We start from the raw sequence: 24,148 nt of genomic DNA, 5'->3' as shown, positions 1-24,148 counted from the left end.
GAACAGACCTGAGCGACAACTGATGACGTCACGTGCTCAGATTTGCTTGACCAATCGGCGGAAGGGGGCGTCTTAGGACCGCCCACATGTGGAAAACGAATTTTGAAGTCATTTATTCGTTTTATGCCTCTGAACTAAAAAACGAAAAATCAAGCCGAAATCTCGTTTTTCGTTTTTTTCAAAAAAACGAAAAACGAATAAAGGGGCCGTTTTCTCGTTTCTGCTTATTTCATTTCAAATTGGAAAACAAACTATCAAAACGTACACGGACCCACGTGTTCTGAGTATGGGTCACAATACTTTGCTGTATGTCATGTCACTTTCAGATAATACATCCAATATGATGTTATGTCTACATTAATCTGGAACACTCTCCATCCATTTTCAAGCATTTTGCAAACATTGTCTCATCCACACTAAAACATAAAAAAAAATTAAATTCACTTTCTGTGCATGTGCAAAACCTAAAAAAAAAAAAGCTCACTGCAGATGATACACACAGAACAAATATGATACATGTGTATGCAGTTCTTCTGACAGGATTATTTTATTTATGAAAAGAGCTCACTATTCACTGATGTGTCCAGGTTGCACACACTCAAGATTTTGTCTGATCTGAAATGCAACTGCCCTCATGTTTTCCAGCAAATAGCTCAGTTTTCCTTGATAGAAACGCCATCTCAATGTGGACAGAAGGCCAAAATTAAGAGAAAAATTAGCTTTTTTAAAGAAAACAGAAGTGTGGACAAGTCCACATATTAAATTTATTTTGCAACTGTTTAGTTTCACGTAAGAAATAGCTGACCATTATTTAGAGATGACAATTTTACATACACTTTAATTTTGTATGCATGTCTCTCTGCATGCACACTGTACGCACCAAACAATGAAACTGAATTAAGCTTTTCATGTCTTTTTGTGCTTGTATGTTTAATCCAGTGTATAAAACATGGACGTATAGTGTTTGTGACGGGTCGGGGTATATTCCACCCGATTCGAACGTTATCACTCGATTGAATGGGGCGTTATCAGCGGTTATCAGCCCATAGCTATGGGCCAGGAGGGGCCTCCTGTGCCTACTAGTAGGCTCAGAAGGCCGTGATCATCCATCCAAATGGTTGATCACCCACAAATATACAAGAGAAAACTCCTGATCCAATCCCAGAATTCCTGCTCACCGGTAATCGGAAGTCTACTGGACGAATGCGGGAACGTTGCGATTTCCTGCTTAATATTTTCAGGTAAGACTATTAAAATTATAAAAATGAGCATTTAAACTGTAATGGAAAACAATACACACACTCGTATTGCGTGTCATGATTGTTGACATGAGATAACCGTATTGCGATGTGTCTGCAAACGTTATCGCTAGATCATATTACGTTATTAGCGTGTCGTTATGTTAACGTTGTATGCTTTATGTGAGCATTAACGTTGCTGTATTTACTTCTGAAGCTAATGGGAGAATTTAGTTTCTAGTTAAACGCAAAGTTAAACTGTAAACATTTAAAAACTTTTTACACTCTTACAGGCTTATTGCATATTGTGTATGCTCGATAACTCCTCACTGAAGCCAGATCATAGGACTAATATAACCCATATCGACTTGAGAGAAATATTAAACACAAGACGTATTTTAAGGCTGTTTGGAAACCTTGGGATCTTGACTAGAGTGTAAAATAAAGTTCTGTTGGTTTGAACAAAGCTTGGCTGGATTTGATCCTATATCAGGAAGCTTTGGATCTGTCTTTCTATCTATATACCTTCTCAAAAATATAAAGGGAATACTTAACAACACAATATAACCCACAAGTGTTCCCTTTATTTTTTTGAGCAGTTTATCTATATAGCTAGCTAGGTGTGTATCTATCTATTTATATAATCTATCTTTAGATATAGATCTAGCTCGATATCTATCTATCTATCTATCTATCTATCTATCTATCTTGCAATCTATATATCTAGTTATCTAGCTAGCTGTATCTAACTATCGCACCAAATATCCCTCATCTGACTGCATCCCATTTTCACTCATGCGTTTCTGTCTTTTAGGCTGTGATAAGAAGTACGGTACGGGTTGCACTTTGCTTTATGTAATAATTGCCAAATATTTTGATTTCAGATATGGGAAAAGCACTTAAGATGAGCACACGTTTCAAGAACATTAAAATTAAGTTGGTGAGGAGGTCTATCGCTGGCCCTTCAAGTTTTCTTACCTCAGTCAAGGTCTTCCTCAGCCCAGCTACAAACAGACCCACTCTTCAGACCCTTCTATTACATCTCAACTGACTGAACCTGATGATGTGACACAGAGCTGTTCTGAGAGCGCATACAGTAAGGCAAAGAAGAGAGAGCTTCATGCCTGGGATGCAGTCAAGGATGAGATGCATAAGGTGTCGTTTGAATGTTCAGCACCGATCACTACCCAGTGTGCTGTCTGCCGAGAACATGCTGATTATAGGTGCATTGAGTGCAGCTCCACTGCAGTGTTCTGTGAGGTTTGCCTGAAGAGGATTCACAGAAATTCACTGCATCTTCCTGAAAAGTGGAATGTAAGAACAATAACATACAGTCTTACATTGCTATTGCTATACTTGCATACAGACAGCAAACTCACAGTAATGTCAACAGATTCATTAGATACTTCAAATTGTTTTAGCACTATGCAGTATCAACTGTTCGTGTCACAAGTTTGTTGTTTTAAAAACATTAGAGCTATCCATCTTTCTTACAGAATGTTTACTATGAGCCATCCTCCCTGGGGTTATTCTTATATTTACCTGAAGCCCATGGCACCCATGCTGTGAACACAAAGGACATGAAGGTCATTGTCAGCACAGGTTTGTCATTTTACCTGATACAAACTCTTAATGTATTTAATTTTATTGACAGGTTAAGGAATTCAATCCTATTACATGTGGAGTAATGATTTCCTTTAAGGAATTAATCAAATTTGTGATGCAATAAAAAAAAAAAAAAGTCATGATAGTTATAGTTTATATACTATCATGATAGGTAAAAATGTATAGCCTGAATCCACTGTAAGTCGCTTTGGATAAAAGCGTCTGCTAAATGCATACATTTAATTTAATTTATACTGATATGTTAGTCTCTATATTAGTACTAGGTTATGTTTTTATGTTATTTTCCTCTTTATATTTTGCAGGACGGCTCTGCACCGTTACAGTCAACATGTGTGCTTGTGAACCAGAAACCTGTACTCTGCTAAGATATGGGCTCCGGCCAGCAACAGCCACAAGTCCCAGACAGACAGCCTTCTCCATCCCTCTGCTAGAGCTTTCTGTTTCTCTGTCACTGGAGTGTCAGGTTTCTGTTGAGGGTTTTTCGCAACACCCCATATCCCATTTTAGGCATCACCACTTCCGACAAAGAAGTTTGGTTGATATTTGCCCACAATTAAATGATGGAACAATATGCCCAGCATGTCCAAAGGTTGGTTATAATTCCAGCGTGGTTCTTGTTTGATTAAATTAATGGCATAGAAATAAAATCTGAATTAATATCAAACTTAAAAGTTAATTTGTGTATGTAGTATTGTAATAGAATAGTAATAGTATAAATGTATAAACCTGGTGCGGGTACAAAACCAGTGTTACTGTAAGTGTTTGTTTTCCAGGCGGATGGAGATATGACTGTCACATTGGATGCCAACTTTGGCCTTGTGAGGAATCAAAGCTCTGGGACAAGTGCGGTTGATCCATTACACGGAACCCGCATGTTTAGAGGAATACCTGCTATCACATCTTGACAGCTCAAAGCCTCGAGGTGAAAACTTGTGAAAAAAGATCACTATTCCTCTCATAAATCTATGTTTTCCTTAAATATTTAGGACTGCAGTAAGCTGCTCTCATTCAAGGTATTATAATATAATATAATATAATTACTTTACTGCGTTACTTGTGCAGACATGTTGTTTTACTAGGTCTGATCTATTTTAAAGCTTAGGCACTGTATTTAAGCATACATATACACCACTAGTCTGTCTGTATGAGTACAAAATTAAAAAATAAACTGTCTATAATTGTTACTGTACAATCACAGTAAAATATTTATATAAAAAATATTGCACTACTGTTATTTTGCATAGAATACATTGTTCAACAATATTTTTGCACACTCATCCAACTGCATTTATTACCACTGTTCTCACGTTCCTGCTCTTCATAATGTTTATATAATCCTTCATTGCTCTGTTCATAATGTACATACAATCCCTACATTGCATTCATATTTATATTCTGTATATACTCTGATCAATATTGTATATAGTAACTCCACTGTACTTTCTGTATATCATAGCTTTACTTACTCTGCACTTTTATGTATATAAAACACTATATTCTTGCACTTCTGGTTAGATGCTAACTGCATTTCATTAGCTCTGTACTTGTACTCTGCATAATGACAATAACGTTGAATCTAATCTAAAAAAAAAAAAGTGTTTACCATAATGTAATATGTTATTTACTGTAATGTACAAATGTGTGGGAGGTGTTTTGTTTTTTGTGAGCTCACCATCAAAATCCCCTTCGACTGAGTTGAAATGGAAATAAATTATTGGATCTTGAATCCTCTGAAGCAACTATGAGTTTGTAAAAACATAAAATAAAAGGGAACATAGAGGTGTATTGACTCTACGAGTTACAGCCATGTTTTCAGCCATGGTGCTCTGCACTTATTCACAGCACATTTAAAGTCAATGAAAAGTAATTTACTTAATAAACATACAATGAATTTACAGTCATAATCCGTATGTGACAGTGTGCCACATTCAGTATGTTCCTACATAACTGTTATTGGCTTGAAATTCTCCAGATCCAAGCCTATGTAATTTAACACATTTTTTCTCTTCTTCCCATTGGCTGTTTTCGTTTTATTTTCACTTTCTTCTTTCAGTGAATGTATATTACATTTAGTTTGTTCGTTGTTCGTTGCCATGGTTGTTACGCTGCTATCGCTGAAACCACGTGGCTTGCATAACGTACTTCCGTCCAAAAGTATCCCAGACAGCAAGCCAACATTGAATAAACATTGTTTTTCCATCTGAATCATCATTATGGTTGATATTGAAATTTCAATGCAAAATAAATGTTGAATCACCATTATCATATCGATGAAAACCTGATGTTATTAATGTTGATAGCAACAATATTGGAACAACATTGATCCATAGTTATCTTTATGATTGATTAAGCATTGATATTTGGTTACCGGGTCCCTGAATGTGTTGAAAAGTAATTGATTTATAGTGGACAGAGAAAGGATGCGGTTGTTGAAAAGTCATCGAAATATAGTTGACCGGGAAATATGATAGAAAATGCATCGAAATATAGTTGACCAGGAAATATGATTGAAAATGCATCGAAATATAGTTGACCGGGAAATATGATAGAAAGTGCATCGAAATATAGTTGACCAGGAAATATGATAGAAATTGCATCGAAATATAGTTGACCGGGAAATATGATTGAAAATCCATCGATTTTTGGTTGACCGGGAGATCAACGGGTGGTATACCCAACGTACTGCACCGGACACAGCTCATTTCTGGACCCTTGGCACAAGCGTACAGGTAAGCTTGCTTAATGTTCGATATGAACCCAGACAGCACAGGCACGCTGTGTGTTTTTATACAGTCTGTAGGCAGCTGAAGAGACTGGCTCATTTTCAAATAATGTTACCGTTAACTTGTTTAGACAACGGTCACGGTAAATTAATGTTAAAGCCTTTCGTGTCCAGCAGTTTCTCAGAGGGAAAATGTAAAAGCGGTTTATTAAAGAGAAGTCCTGACTGCTTTTTCGTCGTGTTTTTCACTCTTTTACAGGCTTCCAGAAAGAATCCGTCTCTATAGTGAGTGATTATTGAATGAGGCTGTACATTATAAATGTAATGTTTTAACTCGAGATGTTTGTTTGTGTGAATGCTGTGTGTGCGGTGAGTTCTGCGCGAGCGGGGAGCAGAGTTGCCATGGAAACGGCGGGGCGTCAACAAAAAAACCGTTACTGGCAAGCAGTAATCTCCGTCTCTCGCTGCGGTTTACGCTGTTTTAGGTAAGTTTAGTCGCTAAAATCACACAAATATGATATACAAATGTTTCTGACACGTTTCTTACTTGTTATTGACATGTTTCAATTAAATTTATTTTATAGAAATGGTTTAGTGTCTTCGAAAAAGTCCGTTAGCATCTATCTTAGCAGTTTTCAGGTAATGTTAGGCTAATTTTGAGTTCTTGTTGATGAAACTCTGGGCTTTTCATCAAATCGTCGTGTGTGTGAGATATTTTGATGGCTCTGTGAATGTTTTGCTGGTGATTTGTCTGTTTTTTTTTTTTTTTTTAGAAAAGGCTGATTTACTGAATCGATGACGTCACTTACACTGAGAGTGTAACGTTAATCGGCTGAAAACAAGTTCACATGAGTTTTGATATTTCATGATAAACAGATATTAATACAAATTGTTCTGTGATTTCAGGAGGACAGAAAGAAACTATACAGAACAAAGTGAAACTCCAAGATTTTTGAAAAGAAAATTGGTGAAATATATTCTGAAAAAGGCATATTAATGTATTTCATGAGCTTCTTCAGTAAATCTGTATTTCTAAGTCAGTATCTCCCTTCAGAAATGTTGCTGAAGGGAGATACTGACTTAGAAATACAGGTGAACTCATGAAAAGAAGCTCATGAAATACTCATGAAAGAAGCTCATGAAATACATTAATATGCCTTTTTCAGAATATATTTCACCAAATTTAAGAAGTCCCTGACATCAAAACGTAAGTCACACTCATCCTAAAATTAAAAATATAGATTCTGTTATTTTAAGATTATATTATTAGTAGTAGAATTTGTATATTACATATGTTATTATTGTTGTTATATATATATATTATTCTGTCTTTTATCTGCATTTTACCTCTGCTTTATCTTGTTTCCTTCTAATGAACCTGGAACTGCAGAGTAAATATTGTTGTCTCTGTGTCAGATTGCTTGTTTTGTTCCTGGACTCTTCAGTGATGATGAGCAGAGTCTGAGTGAACCTCCTGTCAGACAGTAAGTACCCTGAGTACCCTGGGGTTTCAGTCAGGGCCTTCAGTAAACAACTGAGTCAAACAAAATCCTTAATGGTTAATATTTACTAGTTAATATATTATTAATCACTTATAAATCATTGAAATGTCAACATTGTACTATTATCTCAATAAACATTATAAATAATTTACAAAGCTTTCTGCACCCCCTAATCTAAAGTGTAAACTACTCATCAGTTGTACTCATCGGCTTTCATTTGCTTTTGGATGTTTGCGTCGCAAGTGATACAGCATTGTACTTGCACAACTATTGTACTTCATTTTAAAACCCAAACCCGGACCTCTGACACGCCAGGCAAAAGTTCTACCACTGAAACATTTGAGCTGACAAACAGATATATTGTAGCTTGATATTCACTATAGGAAGAAAGTGCAGCATAAAAAAATAGCATATTTTAGCATTAAAATCCCTTTAACATTTATGGTGATCTGAGAGGCCGGGGGAGTCCAGTTAATGGGGCGTAATTCATTAGCTTTAATGATAATTGTATATTTTATAGGCCTACATTAAAGTGTATTTCGTTTTTTATATTTTACATTTATTTCTTGAATGCTACTATTACATCAACTGTAGCTGAAAAGAATAAACCACTGTATATTTAATTTGTATATTATGTTGTTTATATTCTTTTTTTTTATTTTTTTAATAACAGATTGGTTACCTGAGTACATATGTATAAAGTACAGTCACACTGTATGATTGTGAATTTTAATTGCTGTTTTTAACAGAGATTTTTGTCTTTTCTGTTCTTTTACAGATCACTATTGCACACCAAGTAAGCAAAACAACATTTTTGATTTCATTTTATTTTATTTCTGCAAACAACTTGCACCACTTGCAATTGGTTTTCCAGCCCAAAACCTCATCAAAAACTGAATGCAACGGTTTTTGTCTATGATTATTTTGTCAAAACATCTTTTGTCTATGGTAACTCTAATCTACATTAACTATTTAATTAGTATCCAGTTATTTATATTAAATTTGTGGAGTTAACAACTACTTCTGAACCAATGAAATAATAAACATAAACATTTTTGAGTCAATTGGCCTCATACATTTTCCTTATGAAAGAGGTCACTGCAAGCTAATCCTTTTTGCCTCCCTTTAATTCGAATACATCCATGAACAGGCAGTTTTGAAAAGTGCTTTGAATATAGGGGAAATATGATCTAGCCTACAACACGAGGACTTATTGCCTTATCCGATCATTGAAAAATCATAGGCCTAGGCTACTGAATTTGTTCAAATATATGTTCTGTTTAACTTAAATGCTATATTTGTTTTGCATTGTGATTTTATTTTCTGTTTTAGATGCTCTTACTCAGCAGATGGGGACAGCTACCATCACCCAATTTTCACCCAAAAGTGGTTGCGCTATTCGCCAGACCGGGCAGGAGGGACTGGACGACAACTTATGCAGGCATCAGATGACAATGAAGTGTAAATAAAGAGTAGAGAGGCTAATAAACATAAATTTGATTTTAAATAGTGTGGTGTGTTCTGTGTTTTATACAAGATTTTAAATGTTCCATTAATTTTTTACATCCTGGCTGTAGATAAAGCAGGCTATTTAATTTATGGCATTACATTTAAAATTAACATTTTAAAACGATTGAAATTCCATTGAAATCACGTTGATCCTTGGTTCAGTTGAAATTTCAACATTGTTTCAATATTCCTGATAATTGAAATAGCATTGAAATTCCGTTGATCTATGGACAGAATTTCAACATTGTTTCAATATTAAATCAGGGTGCAAAATGATGTTGAATCAACATCAGAGTTCGATGTTGATTCAATGACTTAATGTTGACAACGGGATGTTGATTCAGCATAGTTTCAATGACTGTTTGCTATCTGGGATTTTATTCACAAGACACTTTTTTAAAATGATGAAGTCAACATTTGTCCACGAAAAAAACAACAACAAACAGATAACTCAACAATAAGATATGTTAATATAACTTTTGCACATTTCTCCTTCGATTCAGAGAAACGCATTTTTGGTAGCAGAAGGTTACGGAAGTGCATTGTGTTGTGGGCGGGGTTTGCGCGTTCTACATTTCGGCTAAAAAGTCTTAAATAAACAAATATATTTAGATTTTCTTAACGTAAATCATCTAGATGCAGCGTAATTAATAGATTGGTTGTACTAGATATTTGATATATTCAGTAGATATATCTTTTTACAACCCTAATTTCCAACCCTAATTCGCAAACCAGATACTACAACTGCAGTGCTTGATTTGTATCAAGCTGCACTGAGTAGCTATAGGGAATTGTAGTTTTTAAAAAAATCGTGTATTTCTTAGAATTGGATATTGCAAATAGTAAGTTGAGAGTACAGTGTCGAGTTTAGGCGGATTGTAAACATATCTATGTAAACAGATTTTAAATGTCTAAATTTTAAATGGGTTCAAATTACTTTTAACCCGATTTGACAATATCCAGAGCTGTTGACTATATTTACATCATAAATGAGGACAAGAGCTCTCTATAACAGTTAGTCCCATGTGTGTAGCCCTTTTTATTGCTTTATTATAAGCCTTCAAATATGCACCAAGGTGATGTTTCAAAGGTCAGTATTTCAAAACAGGAGCCATGTAGAATCTTCATACTTACATATGTTACTCTCTGGGTCAAGACCTTTCTAACAATGTATATGGTTTAGCTCTACGACAAAGTTTTAATTTTCTCATTTCACATGCACAAGCCAGCTCAGGTGTAGTTTCAGAGAGCTATTTGAAGGCTCAATAGCCATAGCCTATATAAAAAGAAGCTATTTGCTTGTTTGTTTGTTTCTGACTTTGTAAACAGATTTATGAACCCACAACATGACAAATACCCTGTCCGCACACACACACACACACACACACACAGAGAGACTCATTTTGCATTTCTGTTTGGTTCCCATGTGGCAAATCTAATTATGGGATGGTTCCCCCAAAAATGAAAATTCTGTCATCATTTACTCACCCTCATGTCATTCCAAACCTGTATGAGTTGCTTTCTTATGTTGAACATAAAAAAAGATAATTTGAAGAATGCTGGTAATGGCTGGTAAAAGTTAAAGTGTTTACAAGGTTTCTGAGCAGAAGATCATTAAATGTTTTCTCTGTCCATGTTACCAAAACTCATGTGTCATTTAAAAAGCATGTTTGAAAGCATGTCAATTAATTTCTTTGCATTCATCTAGATGCAATGTAATTAATAGTTTGGCTATACTAGATATTTTATATGTTCAGTAAATATATAATTTTACAACCCTAATTTGCAAACCAGATAAACTAATCAGATTTAAAATGTATAATTAATTATATATATATATATATATATATATATATATATATATATATATATATATATATATATATATATAATAATATAATTGACCGACAGCACTTTGAATTAAATGTAGTCTACCCACGGCAGACAACTGCAAACAAAAGTGGAACACACCAGTCCTCCCTCACATAAACTGACAATAAACTTTACTTATCTGAATCCAAGGAGAAACAATTGATATCCTTAACACAGATAAAATGATACCCTTCACATTTTCTCTTAAATGTTTATCATTAAAATAAAAGCGTAACAGTAATTGTGAAGAAAATACTTCAGAGTGGAAGTAAGCAATGCCATAGAAACCATTTAAATTTAAAATAAATAAATTGTAGTGTTCAGCTGTATACCAAAGTTTCTACAAGTACCCGTAACCATCTTTTCAATGTATTTTTTTGCCAAGCATCTCCTAGTGACAGCAAAACTGTGAAAAATATAAAGTTATGTGAAGCATCTAATCATAACATGAAATCATACTCTGACCCACTGTTGTGAATATTAAGGTGAGGTCCTTGCTAAAACCCAGCCCTACTGAACCAATGATGAAACAGGTGTGTGTATATATATATATATATATATATATATATATATAAACATGTAGACTCAATTCAGTACAATATAACTTTATTGGTCCCCACATAAGTCCTGTATAAAGGAGAACACATTGATGGTGACAACAAACAACAATAACAAATAAAAATGGGGTGAATGAAAATAACAAAAAGATCACAATTTTCTTCTTACGTGTGAAGTATGGTCATTACAATGAATTTGCAGCATATGTATGTATTGTGTGTGTGTGTGTTTGTATGGATGGGTTGGGGGCCGTCAACACAGTAAAAACAACTCAAACAAGTAACAAGATACATCTTCAGGGTGTTTGCATGGTGTCTTGACCCTGACAGTGAAGGCACATGTTCTTTTTAAAGCCACATGCTGTGTGTGACCATGATTGGCACACTGTGCACTGAGACCATGAATGCCACTTCTTTCTTGCATTCTTCTTCTTATCATTAAAATGGACGCGGCAGACACAGCACAAATTGCCTCCATCTACCAAAGAAAAAACACAAATATTTTGAAAGTCAAGCCAGTTAGTTTAAATCATACTCATCACTATATTTAAAGCAACATCTCAAAGGCAGCTTGTTCATTTTTAACTGTTGCCAAAGGAATATGTGGGTATTGTACATCAATTGATCTCAGATCTTTAGGAAAACTCTGGGTTTTTCGTTTCAGAAATGGATGTAAATCAAACCTGAAACAGAGGGGTAACTACATTTTAATTTAACAAATCTCATGACCACTTTTTTCTTCAGCTGCTTCAAGTTTGATATGGTGGTATGAGTCTTTGACAATTTCTTCAATGTGAGAATATTTGATGTTGATAGCCTTGTAAACAAAAATCAGCTGGAATATTTTTTTGTAACGAACTCATTTGAAATTATGATAAAAACTAGAGATAAACAATCCAGTTGTCTAACACAATGTTCTGCACACACCACAATTGCTGTTGATCATCCTTCCATCTAATACTTTAAGAATACCACTAATGCTTAGCAAATGAATCCTGTTTCCAAACATCTAACTTCAGCTTCTTTAAGTCCATTGTAATTTGGGCATCCCTCACCTCAGGGTTTAGGTCCTGCGCCTGCCCATGTGCCCTCAGTGCTGCTGCCTCTTGAATGTATTTTTGCTTTGCATCTTACCTGCCCTTAATATCATTCATTGTGCCTGAAGAAAAAATAGATGCACAGAAAACTTAACGCATTAGTCAGCATCTCCTTTTAAAGTAAATTCATACAACGACAATCAGTACTTGGGTTGTGAAAACCATTTATCTATAACAACTCTGTAAAAACAAGATAACGTGTAAAGTAGATGACCTGATGATTCTTTTCAATACACTCAGCATTCTTAAACTGATGAATGCAATTTGTGTGAGTGAAGTACTTCCCAAATACTATCATGAAAATCTGTTTCATGACGCTTCATGTATATATAGATAGATAGATAGATAAATTATATAAATATATACACAGCTAGCAAGCTTTAGAGAGAGTGAGAGAGAAAGAGAGAGACAGACAGATAGACACAGACAGACAGCTAAATATATATATATATATATATATATATATATATATATATATATAGAGAGAGAGAGAGAGAGAGAGAGAGAGAGAGAGAGAGAGAGAGAGATAGATAGATAGATAAATTATATAAATATATACACAGCTAGCTAGCTAGTATAGAGAGAAAGAGAGAGACAGACAGACAGACAGACAGACAGACAGACAGATAGACAGATAGATAGATAGATAGATAGATAGATAGATAGATAGATAGATAGATAGATCCAAACCCACAGAACTTTATTTTACACTCTAGTCAAGATCCCAAGGTTTCCAAACAGCCGTAAAATACATCTTGTTTAATATTTCTCTCAAGTCGATATGGGTTATATTAGTCCTATGATCTGGCTTCAGTGAGGAGTTATCGAGCATACACAATAGCCTGTAAGAGTGTAAAAAGTCATTTTGACAGTTTAACTAGAAACTAAATTCCCCATTAGCTTCAGACGTAAATACACTCATATTAGCAACGTTGATGCTCACATAAAGCATCCAACGTTAACATAACGACACGCTAATAACGTAATATGATCTAGCGATAACGTTTGCAGACACATCGCAATACGGTTATCTCATGTCAACAATCATGACACGCAATACGAGTGTATGTATTGTTTTCCATTACAGTTTAAATGCTCGGTTTTATCATTTTAATAGTCTTACCTGAAAATATTAAGCAGGAAATATCGCAACGTTGCCGATTTCGTCCAGTAGACTTCCGATTACAGGTGAGCAGGAATTCTGGGATTGGATCTGGAGTCTTCTCTTATATATTTGTGGGTGATCAACCATTTGGATGGATGATCACGGCCTTCTGAGCCTACTAGTAGGCACAGGAGGCCCCTCCTGGCCCATAGCTATGGGCTGATAACCGCTGATAACGCCCCATTCAATCGAGTGATAACGTTCGAATCGGGTGTATATTCTGGCAAACTGTTGACCAATCACGTTTCACAGTCACATGAACAAAGTTCATGCAAACAGATATTAACAAGTTTCAGTCAAATATTTATAGTTTAGGCCAATAACAAAACGCAGTGTTAAAGCAGAGCACAAACAATTATATCTGGAACATTAATTACTGTAGAGGCTATACAAAATGCGTCATTAATGAACAAAAATTTTTTGGGACCACATGCATAGTTATGTCCAATAACAATATGACACGATATAAGAAAAATCAGAGATGATTTAAATGAAATAAATAATAATAAATAAAATGCTAATGCTATGACAAGTTTTGGTCAGTTAACTTAGCAGTTTTTTTCTTTATATATATATATATATATATATATATATATATATATATATATATATATATGCTTGTTGTTCCAAATAAAGTTGGTAATGAACCCTCTTTTATGGCCAAACGCTTTGAAAATCCCGCCTTGAACCAACCTGGTCTCACAGAATTCCGTGAAATGTCCACGGGTCCTTAACTCAAAATCCGTGAAGCCATCACGGAATTGCCCCAAATTCCGTGACCCGGCCACGGATATTTCTCCAACGCAAGTCAATGACACTGACCTCCCGTGATCCACACACGGATACCCGTTTCAATGACGGAGTACAGAACTCGCTGAACGGACGTGCTTTCTCATTTGGAAACGCAACATTTGACGTATTTGTTTATTTTCCAATATCAAATGCCATAATGACATTAACCAGACAGCTGTTGTAGTTATTGCATTGTCCTGTCATCATAAAAATTACGTTTGTTTCAGTTACAAAAGTCCCGTGATGGCACGGACCTCCACAACCTGACCTCACTCACTTGTTTAGGAACTTACAAGCTTTTCGTCGACACTGTTGCAATGGCATGTAATTAACTTGGCATTTTTTCTCGTCCTGTCATCATAAAATCCAGTTTGATGGCGTTTTACACACATTTTGGCTATAGTCAGAACTAAAATCTGTGATAGGAGCACGGAGTGAGTCTGTGCTGAGATCACGGATAACTCTAACGCAAGTCAATGACACTCATCTTCCGTGGTCCGTACACGGATCGTTTCAGTGATGGAGTACAGACCTCACTCAATGGACGTGCTATCTCATCTGGAAACGCAACATTTGAAGTATTTATTTTTTTCAACACCAAATACCATGACCAACCTGACTGTTATTGTAACTATTGCATTGTCCTGCCATCATACAGATTCACTTTGATTCTGTTAGCCTAACTAAAATCTGTGATAGGAGCACGGAGTGAGTCTGTGCTGAGATCACGGATAACTCTAACGCAAGTCAATGACACTCATCTTCCGTGGTCCACACACGGAAACCCAGTCTCACGGCAGTTCGTGATTTTGTCACGTAATTTAATCTATTTATTCGTGGCAGGCACACGTTTATTTCCTTATTTTCATGATTGCAGCACGTTTTTTTTAAACTAATGCATTTCAACTGGAGGCATCTTTCGTGCATCAGCACAATATTTTCTGATTAATTATTATTATTATTATTTAATTTTTCACAGGACAACAGAAAAAACTCACTGAAACTTGAAAAAAAAAATCGGAGCTTAACTTACTGTACAAAACTGAGCAACATACTGTATTGCTGGTGACAAAAACACATTAAAACTTTTTTAGCTGTAAAATGCGCAATGGTTCTTTTTTTTACTTTTTCATTGATTTTTTTATTTTTTTCATAGGCCTAGATTTAATTTTTTTTAATTACAGAATTCAATATCAAGTCCTTGACACATAACTGTAACACATTTTCATATTAAGAAACAATTTAGTTTAAATAAAAAGAACAAGAAATATCTAAAAATAAATAAATTATTTATTAGCGATAGGCCTACAGATTTATTTTTTTTATTTATTTTTTATTTTTTTACTTTAGACTCTAAAGTTAAAAGTTTTTATTAAGGCTATTGTAAAGGCTTCTTAAAAATGATGTCGCTGATGAGCCTCTGATCGCTGTCAGATTCTGTGATATGAATGTCCGCTAATGGGTTTAGAATGAGCCCCGCTCGGCCCGTGTTCTGGCTTACTGTAATATTTCACCTGTAATAAGACCGAAATAATATAATTAAAATAAAGAAACATGATAATATGATAACATCTAAATAAATGTTGATAGATTTAGCGTTATAGTTTTAAAAATATTAATAAACAGCAAATCAACACAGAAAGACCTAAATAATAATAATACATAATTAATAAACAGCGCCGCCCCTCCCACTACGCGCATCACGCGCTGTGCGTCAACCCCAAAGCGTCAAAAACTGAAGCGTGGTCAAGCGCCTCTAGCGTCACTGACATGAGATGTTTATCGCTTTGAAATCACGTTCAAGAAGCCTCATTCAGCACACATCGCGATACTTTCCATCAGTTTGCAAGAGCCGCAGGTTGGGTGAGTTATACAGTCTATGGTGAGTAGTAAATATGCTCTTTTAATGCCTGTCCTAAAACGTATTCTGTCTTCTTTATTAATCAGATGAGCGCCTTATGTTTACTCTCTGTATTACATCGGTCATCCGAGGCTGTCTTTGAGTTTCATTGTGTTTAACTAAATGAACACAGCTGCTAACTGGTTAAACTCTATCGGTCACGTGACGTGACGTGACACAGACCTGGGATCCGTTTTATATTCATTTCAGGTTCAAAGATGTAAGTTGTATTTGTAGTAAAATCATGGTAACCATGACACCTACAAAAGTAGGTAAAACCCAGTAAACAAGACATTTACCATGTTTTTTTTTTTAGTTTTTTTTTTTACCACAGTAACTGTAGCTTTACTGTAGTATAGTAATGGCACATTAATCACCAAATTAACTATAGTTGTACCACTGTAATGGTAGTGTTTTAATGTGCTTTTATATGACTTATTTCACAGTAATCACATTTACTGTACCATGCTTGTAATACCTTTTTAATGTAAAAAAAAAAAAAAACATTTTTCCCATCTTGCAGTTCAATTCATATTTGTTTATATCTTAAATATTTTGCTCACAGATCACTATTAACATTCTGTATATAATTCTGTTTTATTTTCTTTCCCCTTGTATTAATCTTTTAGCTGAAAAGACGTAAAGTAAGCAGTCACCCCAGTGGTGTTTGTGGAGAGGTATTCCTTCAGAAATGGAGAAGACAGAAAGCTGCAGAGGCAGGTTGGTCTGTGATAGTTTGTCCCTTTTATCAAACATTCCTGTTGTTATCATTTGCACAGCATTTTGTTGTTTCTTAAACTGTTGTACGGTCCAAATACCCACACTTGCCATCTTTGCACATTTCCTTTATTTGGCCCAAGTGAGCATGAAGATCACAATGTGTGTCGATCTTAACATGACAAAGTTCGTTTCAACTTTGTATTTTAAAAGAAACTTCTAAATGTCTTTTCAATAGTCCCTAATAATACATTTTAATGCGCTTTTCTAGAACCCAAAGCGCTAAAATTAGCGCCCTATTAACCCTATTAAAGATGACAATTTATTTTGTGGTGCTTCTAATTAAGTGATAAAAAGAAGTTACAAATGATGTACAAAATAAATATACTTTTCTGTGCACCAAGAAAACATGCAACACTTTGTTTTACTACTAAATTAGTCTCAATTTCTAATTATTATAATTAATATTTCACAAACATTGGAAAGTTGCGTGACCTCTTGTTAAACCCCTGCAAAAAGTCTCACATTAATTCCAAAACATGATGCATGATGGGATACACTAAGCGTTGTATAGCGCTCCGGAGCAGTATTGGAGAGGTTTAGTGTGTGTTAAGGATGCTGTGCTTTGGCATTATTAAGACCGTGGACAGTCTCATAGTCACGTACACACACTCTCAAGTGAATAAGACCTCAAGTGTGGGTAACTGGAAAGGGGAAAAGTCTTTAAAATGATCCCTAAATACAGTCCCACATCAAAGTCTTAATAATTCACTAATGCTTTCATGGTCTAAAAAATAATGTATGTAAGTAATGTATAAGTTAAAGTATATAGTAATGTATAAGTTGCATGTAATGAAATAATATTTCCTTTCTTTCTGTCTTACAGGATTGTTTGCAGATAATGCTGTTCTTCTTTTTCAGAAGTTTTTGGGGAGCCAACCCTCACAAACCTTCCTAAAAACTAAAAGAGCTATTACTGAGTCTCAGCGACTCTTGCCACGATCAGCTCTTCCCAGGTACATTTGTTTACTCATCAAATGCTCTGGTCTGAATCTTACTTTAAATTAACTTAATTATATGTTTAATGAGCAATATTGCTCATTGCACACAGAGTAAGTAGAGATTATCTTCTTTCACAGAAGAGAAGGAAGACCAAGGAAATGATTTGCTCAGGATGAGAAATGAAGATGGTCATCTTGTGCTCAAGCAAACAGAAGTCCTCTGGTATGTGTGTGTTGAAGCAATGCTGTGTTACAGGACTTTATGATGATCTCTCACAGGACTGGTCATGTCAGCCGTAATTATTCTTTCCAATGTTTTTATATTTATTTTATTTTATTTGATACAGCTATAATAATTATAGCATGTTAGCAAAGTTTGACTGGAACATTTTTAATCTAAAGTTTAAAAAAAAACACCACCTGTTATTCTTAAAAGCATACAAGTGTCATAAAAGTGGTTTAATTGATATAAACACCAATTGACATTATCTCACTGTTTTGTGAATGTTGTGTTATAAATTGTGAATTGATAGTTGATTGGTTTGAGCAAAGCCTTACACTGCACAGACTAAAACACATTTGTGAGAGAAGTCATTAGCTCTGGAGAAAGACTCTAGAGGAAGAAAACACATTTACTGCAACAATAGATGAATTCTAGAGTCTCTGAGAAGTACACATGCTAATGTCTCATGAGCAAGACCTTTGCTTCTGTAACTTTTTCTTAATTCTTGCATAATGAAATTGTTTATTGCAGTATTTTAACAATTTTACTTTGTACAGATGATCTCATCAACCAAATGAGGGGTTTTGACCAAGTGATGCTCTTGAAAGGACTGAAAGAAGAGGATGTGGTAAATTGTCTTCAGAGAAAAAGCTTCTCAAAAGATCTTAAAACAGCTTGAAGAATGGTAAGTGTACAGTACTACAACGGTCATAGTTGCTCATAAGATGAGCTCTATGTCCATTAAACAACTTCATCTGGATTGTTTGTTTCACTTTGACCAGGTCTGGGATCTTAGGACTGGGAGATCTCACTTGCACCCAGTTAACCTCCATAGAGAACATTTATCAGAAGCGCTGTCTGGGTAGGGCAAGAAACATCATCAAGGATGCCTCTCACCCTAACCATGGACTTTTCACCCTCCTTCCATCCGGCAGGCGTTACAGGAGCCTACACTCTCGAACTAGTACCTGCTCTTTTACTGCACTGGTCACAGTACTTTACATACATGTATTGCACTACTCATATTTTGCACAGACTGCACATGGTTAAATCTATTACACTATAAACTGTCTAAAGCTGTTACTGTACAAGCACAGTAAACTATTCTACAATAAATATAATTGCACTACTATTATTTTGCATATAATAAATTGTTAAACTATACTTTTGCACACTCATTCAACTGTATTTATTACCACTGTTCTCAAGTTCCTGCTATTCATAATGTATATATAATCCTTCATTGCTCTGTTCATAATGTACATACAATCCCTACATTAAATTCATATTTATATTCTGTATATACTCTGATCAATATTGTATATAGCAACTCCACTGTAAATTCTGTATATCATAGCTTTACTTACTCTGCACTTTTATGTATATAAAACACTATATTCTTGCACTTCTGGTTAGATGCTAACTGCATTTCATTAGCTCTGTACTTGTACTCTGCATAATGACAATAAAGTTGAATCTAATCTAATCTAATCTAATCTAATCTTCTGGCTGAGAACAAGCTACACCACATCAGTGTTGGATATCAACCAAAAGCTGTTTCCAGACACGACAGAAGATCACGATGAAACCAGTTTAGATGTGTTGATAAGGAATCATTATTTTCTGAAACAGTATCCAATGTCTTATATGTATCACATGATCTGTATCACAGTTGACTGAATGGGACTGTGACTTTTAAGGACATTTCATCACTCATCTGTATTTTTGATGATGAATAATTATTTTCCTTGAATCTTATTTGTCTTGATGCTACTTTATCATCTTTATAGTCTATGCTTCAATAAAATTAATATGATGAATATTGTGTTCTGAAGATTCTTGGTAAATACATCATTTTACTAGGTAGGCTCATATGTGTTTATTTTAGACTTGGAAAAACTACATAATCATTATTGGGATTATTTTTTACTTAAGACATAAAAATATTTGATCAGATTAATGACATCTGGGACATCAGTACACCAGAAAGTTATTATTGTTTATATTTAGTAACAAATGCCAATTGTTTTGTGAAAGAAAGGGAGTTACGAGATTAATTATTCTGCATTACAAGATGGTGCCATGGGCTTTATAGTTACAAACACTTGAAGGATAACTGAGAATGTAGCAGGAATGATCAATGTGGATCTTGTACTGCATTAAAACCAAGAGCACACACATGATGTCCAGCACCTGAGGAGCAAGATACGGGGGTGAGAGGACATTTTTACACTGATTTTTGCTAATTAGTTATTAGTAATATATATATATATATATATATATATATATATATATATATATATATATATATGAATGAATTTGTCCTTGTGTAATAGTGAAGTATCACAATGTGTATACATTGTCCTTGATTACTGCTTTACAGTGGGGAATAGATAATGGCATGTTGTTGCAGGTTCATCCATTATATTTATTGATGTTTACTTCAAAAATCAAATAAATAATCTATTATTTTTATTATAATTTTTCCATGTTTCATCAGATGGCCTCACAATGTCCTGTCAAAAGGTATAATAGCAATGATGTAAGAATTAGAAAACAGAGGACTGTGAAAACTGTCAGATATAAATGTGACTCAGCTCAGTTTGTTGTCCATGATGAGGAGAATACATATATGTAGGTTTTACTGCCCTTCTACCCCCAGGGGCCCAGTAGCACCCCCCGGAAGAGCCAAAAACTGTACATTTCAAAAGGCTGTAAATCAGAGTCCAATTAACATATCAAAGCGAAAATCAGCATGATTACTACTTATGCTATGCTGATAAAATAATGTTGGGCACAGTTTTCAGAAATGAATGGAAAGGTGGCATAAAGGCATTTTACATATTGCATACTCTAAAATACTAAATTTCACCATGCCTCTCAAATATATCATAGTGGTTTACACAGTGAACATATTTATATGTCTAGTTTACCATTCAATATATTATTTATTTCATTTCGTTAATAAAACTTTTTAAACTACATTACCCATAAGCCTCCATCGTTCTATCTATGGAAAGGGAATACTAAGCGCTGTTTTTTGTAGTTCATTGAAGTTATTCTTAGGGTTAGTGTTAGGATCTCGGTAAAAAGGTGATTTTTCTCAACATAGAAACACCCAATGTTGACTTAATATATTTACTAATGTGATAATAGCAGCAAAACATACTTTTGTAACACGATCCGCTGTTTAATATGGGTTAAAAGATAATCCAACCACAGACAGTCCTGCGATGACAAGGGACATTCACAGCCAATGACATCAAAGCTGAGCAGCGTCATCACACTTCCTTAACCATTTATTGTCATTCATGAACGCTGTTTTCCGTTTTTCTACTAAAGGGATAGATTGGTTAACAATAAATTAAATTTGCCACCTATTAGATAGTGTTTTATTAACGTCTACACCTTCTTCCAACAATAATGCAAATACAGAAATTATTGTTATTCAGCTTGACAGCAATTTAGCAATAGCGATGTGTACATGTGTGTGTACAACACGTGATGTGAACTGCACAGTCACAGTTGTATCTTATCTAACCAAAAGATTCATTTCATTCAATTTAAAAGATACATTTTTTCCTGACCAAAGACAAGAGCATTTACTAATAAAAAGTAAAGAGTGAAATTATTAAGTTCAAGTTTATTTGTATAGCGCTTTTTACAAAACAAATCGTTACAAAGCAACTTTACAGAAAATTATGTTTCTACAATATTTAGTAGTAGCTAGTAGTTTGTGCACATTTGACAGGATTTTAGAAAAACTAAAAAATAATAATAATACAAGACGTAGTCAGCTAGACGATGAACTATCAATATTATTAAGTTATTATATGATTCAGTCACACATTTAGGAATAATTGTTAGTTCTGTTTGTTCATTCAGGGTTAGCATCATCTGAGGTCCTCTGATGGTCAGCATCATCTCTTCTCAGGTGTTCTGGATCCAGACTGGAGCTTGTGTAAATCCTAGTTACCACGGGATGTGAATCCCGTGGCAAAACATAGAACACATAGAAACAAAATACAGACATCATTAGCATAGCTGCTGATCCAACAAAGTAAAATTAGTTTAACCCAAGCTAATGAATAAAAATGCACCTTTGATCAGATGCAACTACACTCACAATTAAAAAGATACATTATTCGAATGCTTGGCGAAAGAGATGTGTTTTTAATCTAGATTTAAACAAAGAGAGTGTGTCTGAACCCCGAACATTATCAGGAAGGCTATTCCAGAGTTTGGGAGCCAAATGTGAGAAGGCTCTACCTCCTTTAGTGGACTTTGCTATCCTAGGAACTACCAAAAGTCCAGCGTTTTGTGACCTTAGGGTGCGTGATGGGTTGTAACGTGGTAGAAGGCTAGTTAGGTACGCTGGAGCTAAACCATTTAGGGCCTTATAGGTAAGTAATGATAATTTGTAACTGATACGGAACTTAATAGGTAGCCAGTGCAGAGACTGTAAAATTGGGGTAATATGATCATATTTTCTTGACCTCGTAAGGACTCTCGCTGCTGCATTTTGGACGACCTGTAGCTTGTTTATTGAAGAAGCAGAACAACCACCTAGAAGTGCATTACAATAGTCCAGTCTAGAGGTCATGAATGCATGAACTAGCTTTTCTGCATCAGAAACAGATAACATGTTTCGTAGCTTGGCAATGTTTCTAAGATGGAAGAATGCAATTTTTGTAACATTGGAAATATGATTTTCAAAAGACAAATTGCTGTCTAATATAACACCCAGATTTCTGACTGTAGAGGAAGTAACAGTACATCCGTCTAGTTGCAGATTGTAATCTACAAGATTCTGTGTAGTGTTTTTTGGTCCAATAATTAATATCTCCGTCTTATCCGAATTTAATTGGAGAAAATTCTTTGTCATCCAATCTTTTACATTTTTAACACAATCTGTTAGCTTAGATAATTGGGAAGTTTCATCTGGTCTCGTTGATATATATAGCTGAGTATCATCAGCATAACAGTGGAAGCTAATTCCGTATTTTCTAATAATATTACCAAGGGGCAACATGTATATTGAAAATAGAAGGGGACCTAGGACGGATCCTTGTGGCACTCCATATTTTACTGATGATAAATGAGATGACTCCCCATTTAAGTAAACAAAATGGTAGCGATCGGACAGGTAGGATCTAAACCATCTTAGAGCCTGCCCTTGAATACCTGTATAGTTTTGTAATCGATCTATGAGTATGTCATGATCTATGGTGTCGAACGCAGCACTAAGATCAAGTAAGACTAGAAATGAGATGCAGCCTTGGTCTGACGCAAGGAGCAGGTCATTTGTAATTTTAACAAGTGCAGTTTCTGTGCTATGGTGGGGCCTAAAACCTGACTGAAATTCTTCATACAGATCATTTTTATGCAGGAAGGTGCTCAATTGAGCAGACACAACTTTTTCTAAAATTTTAGACATAAATGGAAGATTTGAAATAGGCCTATAATTTGCCAGTACACTAGGATCTAGTTTTGGTTTCTTAATAAGAGGCTTGATAACCGCCAGCTTGAATGGTTTTGGGACGTGTCCTAAAGATAACTACGAGTTTATGATATTGAGAAGCGGTTCTTCGGCTACAGGTAACAGCTCTTTCAGTAATTTAGTGGGTACAGGATCTAATAAACATGTTGTTGGTTTAGATACAGTGATAAGTTTATTTAGCTCTTCCTGTCCTATGGTTGTAAAGCACTGCAGTTTATGTTTGGGTGCGATGGATGAAACTGAAGTGTTAGATGCTGTAGAATCTACATTCGCTATTGTATTTCTAATGTTATCTATTTTATCAGTGAAGAAATTCATAAAGTCATTACTATTTAACGTTGGTGGAATATTTGAATCAGGTGGCGTCTGGTAATTTGTTAACTTAGCCACTGTGTTAAATAAAAACCTTGGATTGTTTTGGTTATTTTCTATGAGTTTGTGTATATGCTCTGCCCTAGCAGTTTTTAGAGCCTGTCTATAGCTGGACATACTGTTTTTCCATGCAATTCTAAAAACTTCTAAGTTAGTTTTTCTCCATTTGCGTTCAAGACTACGAGTTACTTTCTTGAGAGAGTGAGTATTACTGTTATACCATGGTACAGTACGTTTTTCTCTAACTTTTTTCAATTTGATTGGGGCAACAGCTTCTAATGTATTAGAGAAAATAGTGCCCATGTTGTCAGTAATTTTGTCTAATTCATGTGTATTTTTGGGTACAAATAGCAGT

The 24,148-nt window shown here is 34.9% G+C and overlaps 1 protein-coding gene and 2 long non-coding RNA genes across 3 annotated transcripts; 2 read left to right on the top strand and 1 right to left on the bottom strand.

Annotated features, from left to right (window-relative positions):
- The first annotated feature begins 1,150 nt into the window (after window positions 1-1,150).
- On the top strand, window positions 1,151-4,067 carry LOC113106538 (uncharacterized). Its single transcript, XM_026268612.1, has 5 exons — window positions 1,151-1,241; window positions 2,123-2,552; window positions 2,735-2,840; window positions 3,167-3,453; window positions 3,638-4,067. Exons 2-5 carry the CDS (start codon window positions 2,385-2,387, stop codon window positions 3,767-3,769), a joined length of 693 nt encoding a protein of 230 aa, XP_026124397.1. The 5' UTR covers window positions 1,151-1,241; window positions 2,123-2,384; the 3' UTR covers window positions 3,770-4,067.
- Window positions 4,068-6,659: 2,592 nt separating this feature from the next.
- On the top strand, window positions 6,660-8,595 carry LOC113106563 (uncharacterized). The gene is made up of 4 exons (XR_003292503.1): window positions 6,660-6,793; window positions 7,003-7,070; window positions 7,867-7,884; window positions 8,421-8,595. It is a non-coding gene; the product is annotated as an uncharacterized LOC113106563 (long non-coding RNA).
- Window positions 8,596-11,058: 2,463 nt separating this feature from the next.
- LOC113106565 (uncharacterized) lies at window positions 11,059-13,384 on the bottom strand. Its single transcript, XR_003292505.1, has 3 exons — window positions 13,247-13,384; window positions 12,082-12,185; window positions 11,059-11,504 (listed from the first exon to the last, which is right to left on the bottom strand). It is a non-coding gene; the product is annotated as an uncharacterized LOC113106565 (long non-coding RNA).
- Between the last annotated feature and the right edge of the window lie 10,764 nt (window positions 13,385-24,148).

This window comes from Carassius auratus, chromosome 7, assembly GCF_003368295.1.
Source record: "Carassius auratus strain Wakin chromosome 7, ASM336829v1, whole genome shotgun sequence".
NCBI classification, from domain to species: Eukaryota; Metazoa; Chordata; class Actinopteri; order Cypriniformes; family Cyprinidae; genus Carassius; species Carassius auratus.
Note: the sequence above shows the minus strand (reverse complement) of the source record. Positions and strands in the feature narration are given on the sequence as shown.

Coding starts and splice junctions, on each gene's coding strand:
- LOC113106538 (XM_026268612.1), top strand. CDS start 2,385: ATGCATAAGGTGTCGTTTGAATGTTCAGCACCGATCACTACCCAGTGT. Junction 2,553..2,734: donor ATCTTCCTGAAAAGTGGAAT/GTAAGAACAATA, acceptor TCTTTCTTACAG/AATGTTTACTATGAGCCATC. Junction 2,841..3,166: donor GAAGGTCATTGTCAGCACAG/GTTTGTCATTTT, acceptor TATATTTTGCAG/GACGGCTCTGCACCGTTACA.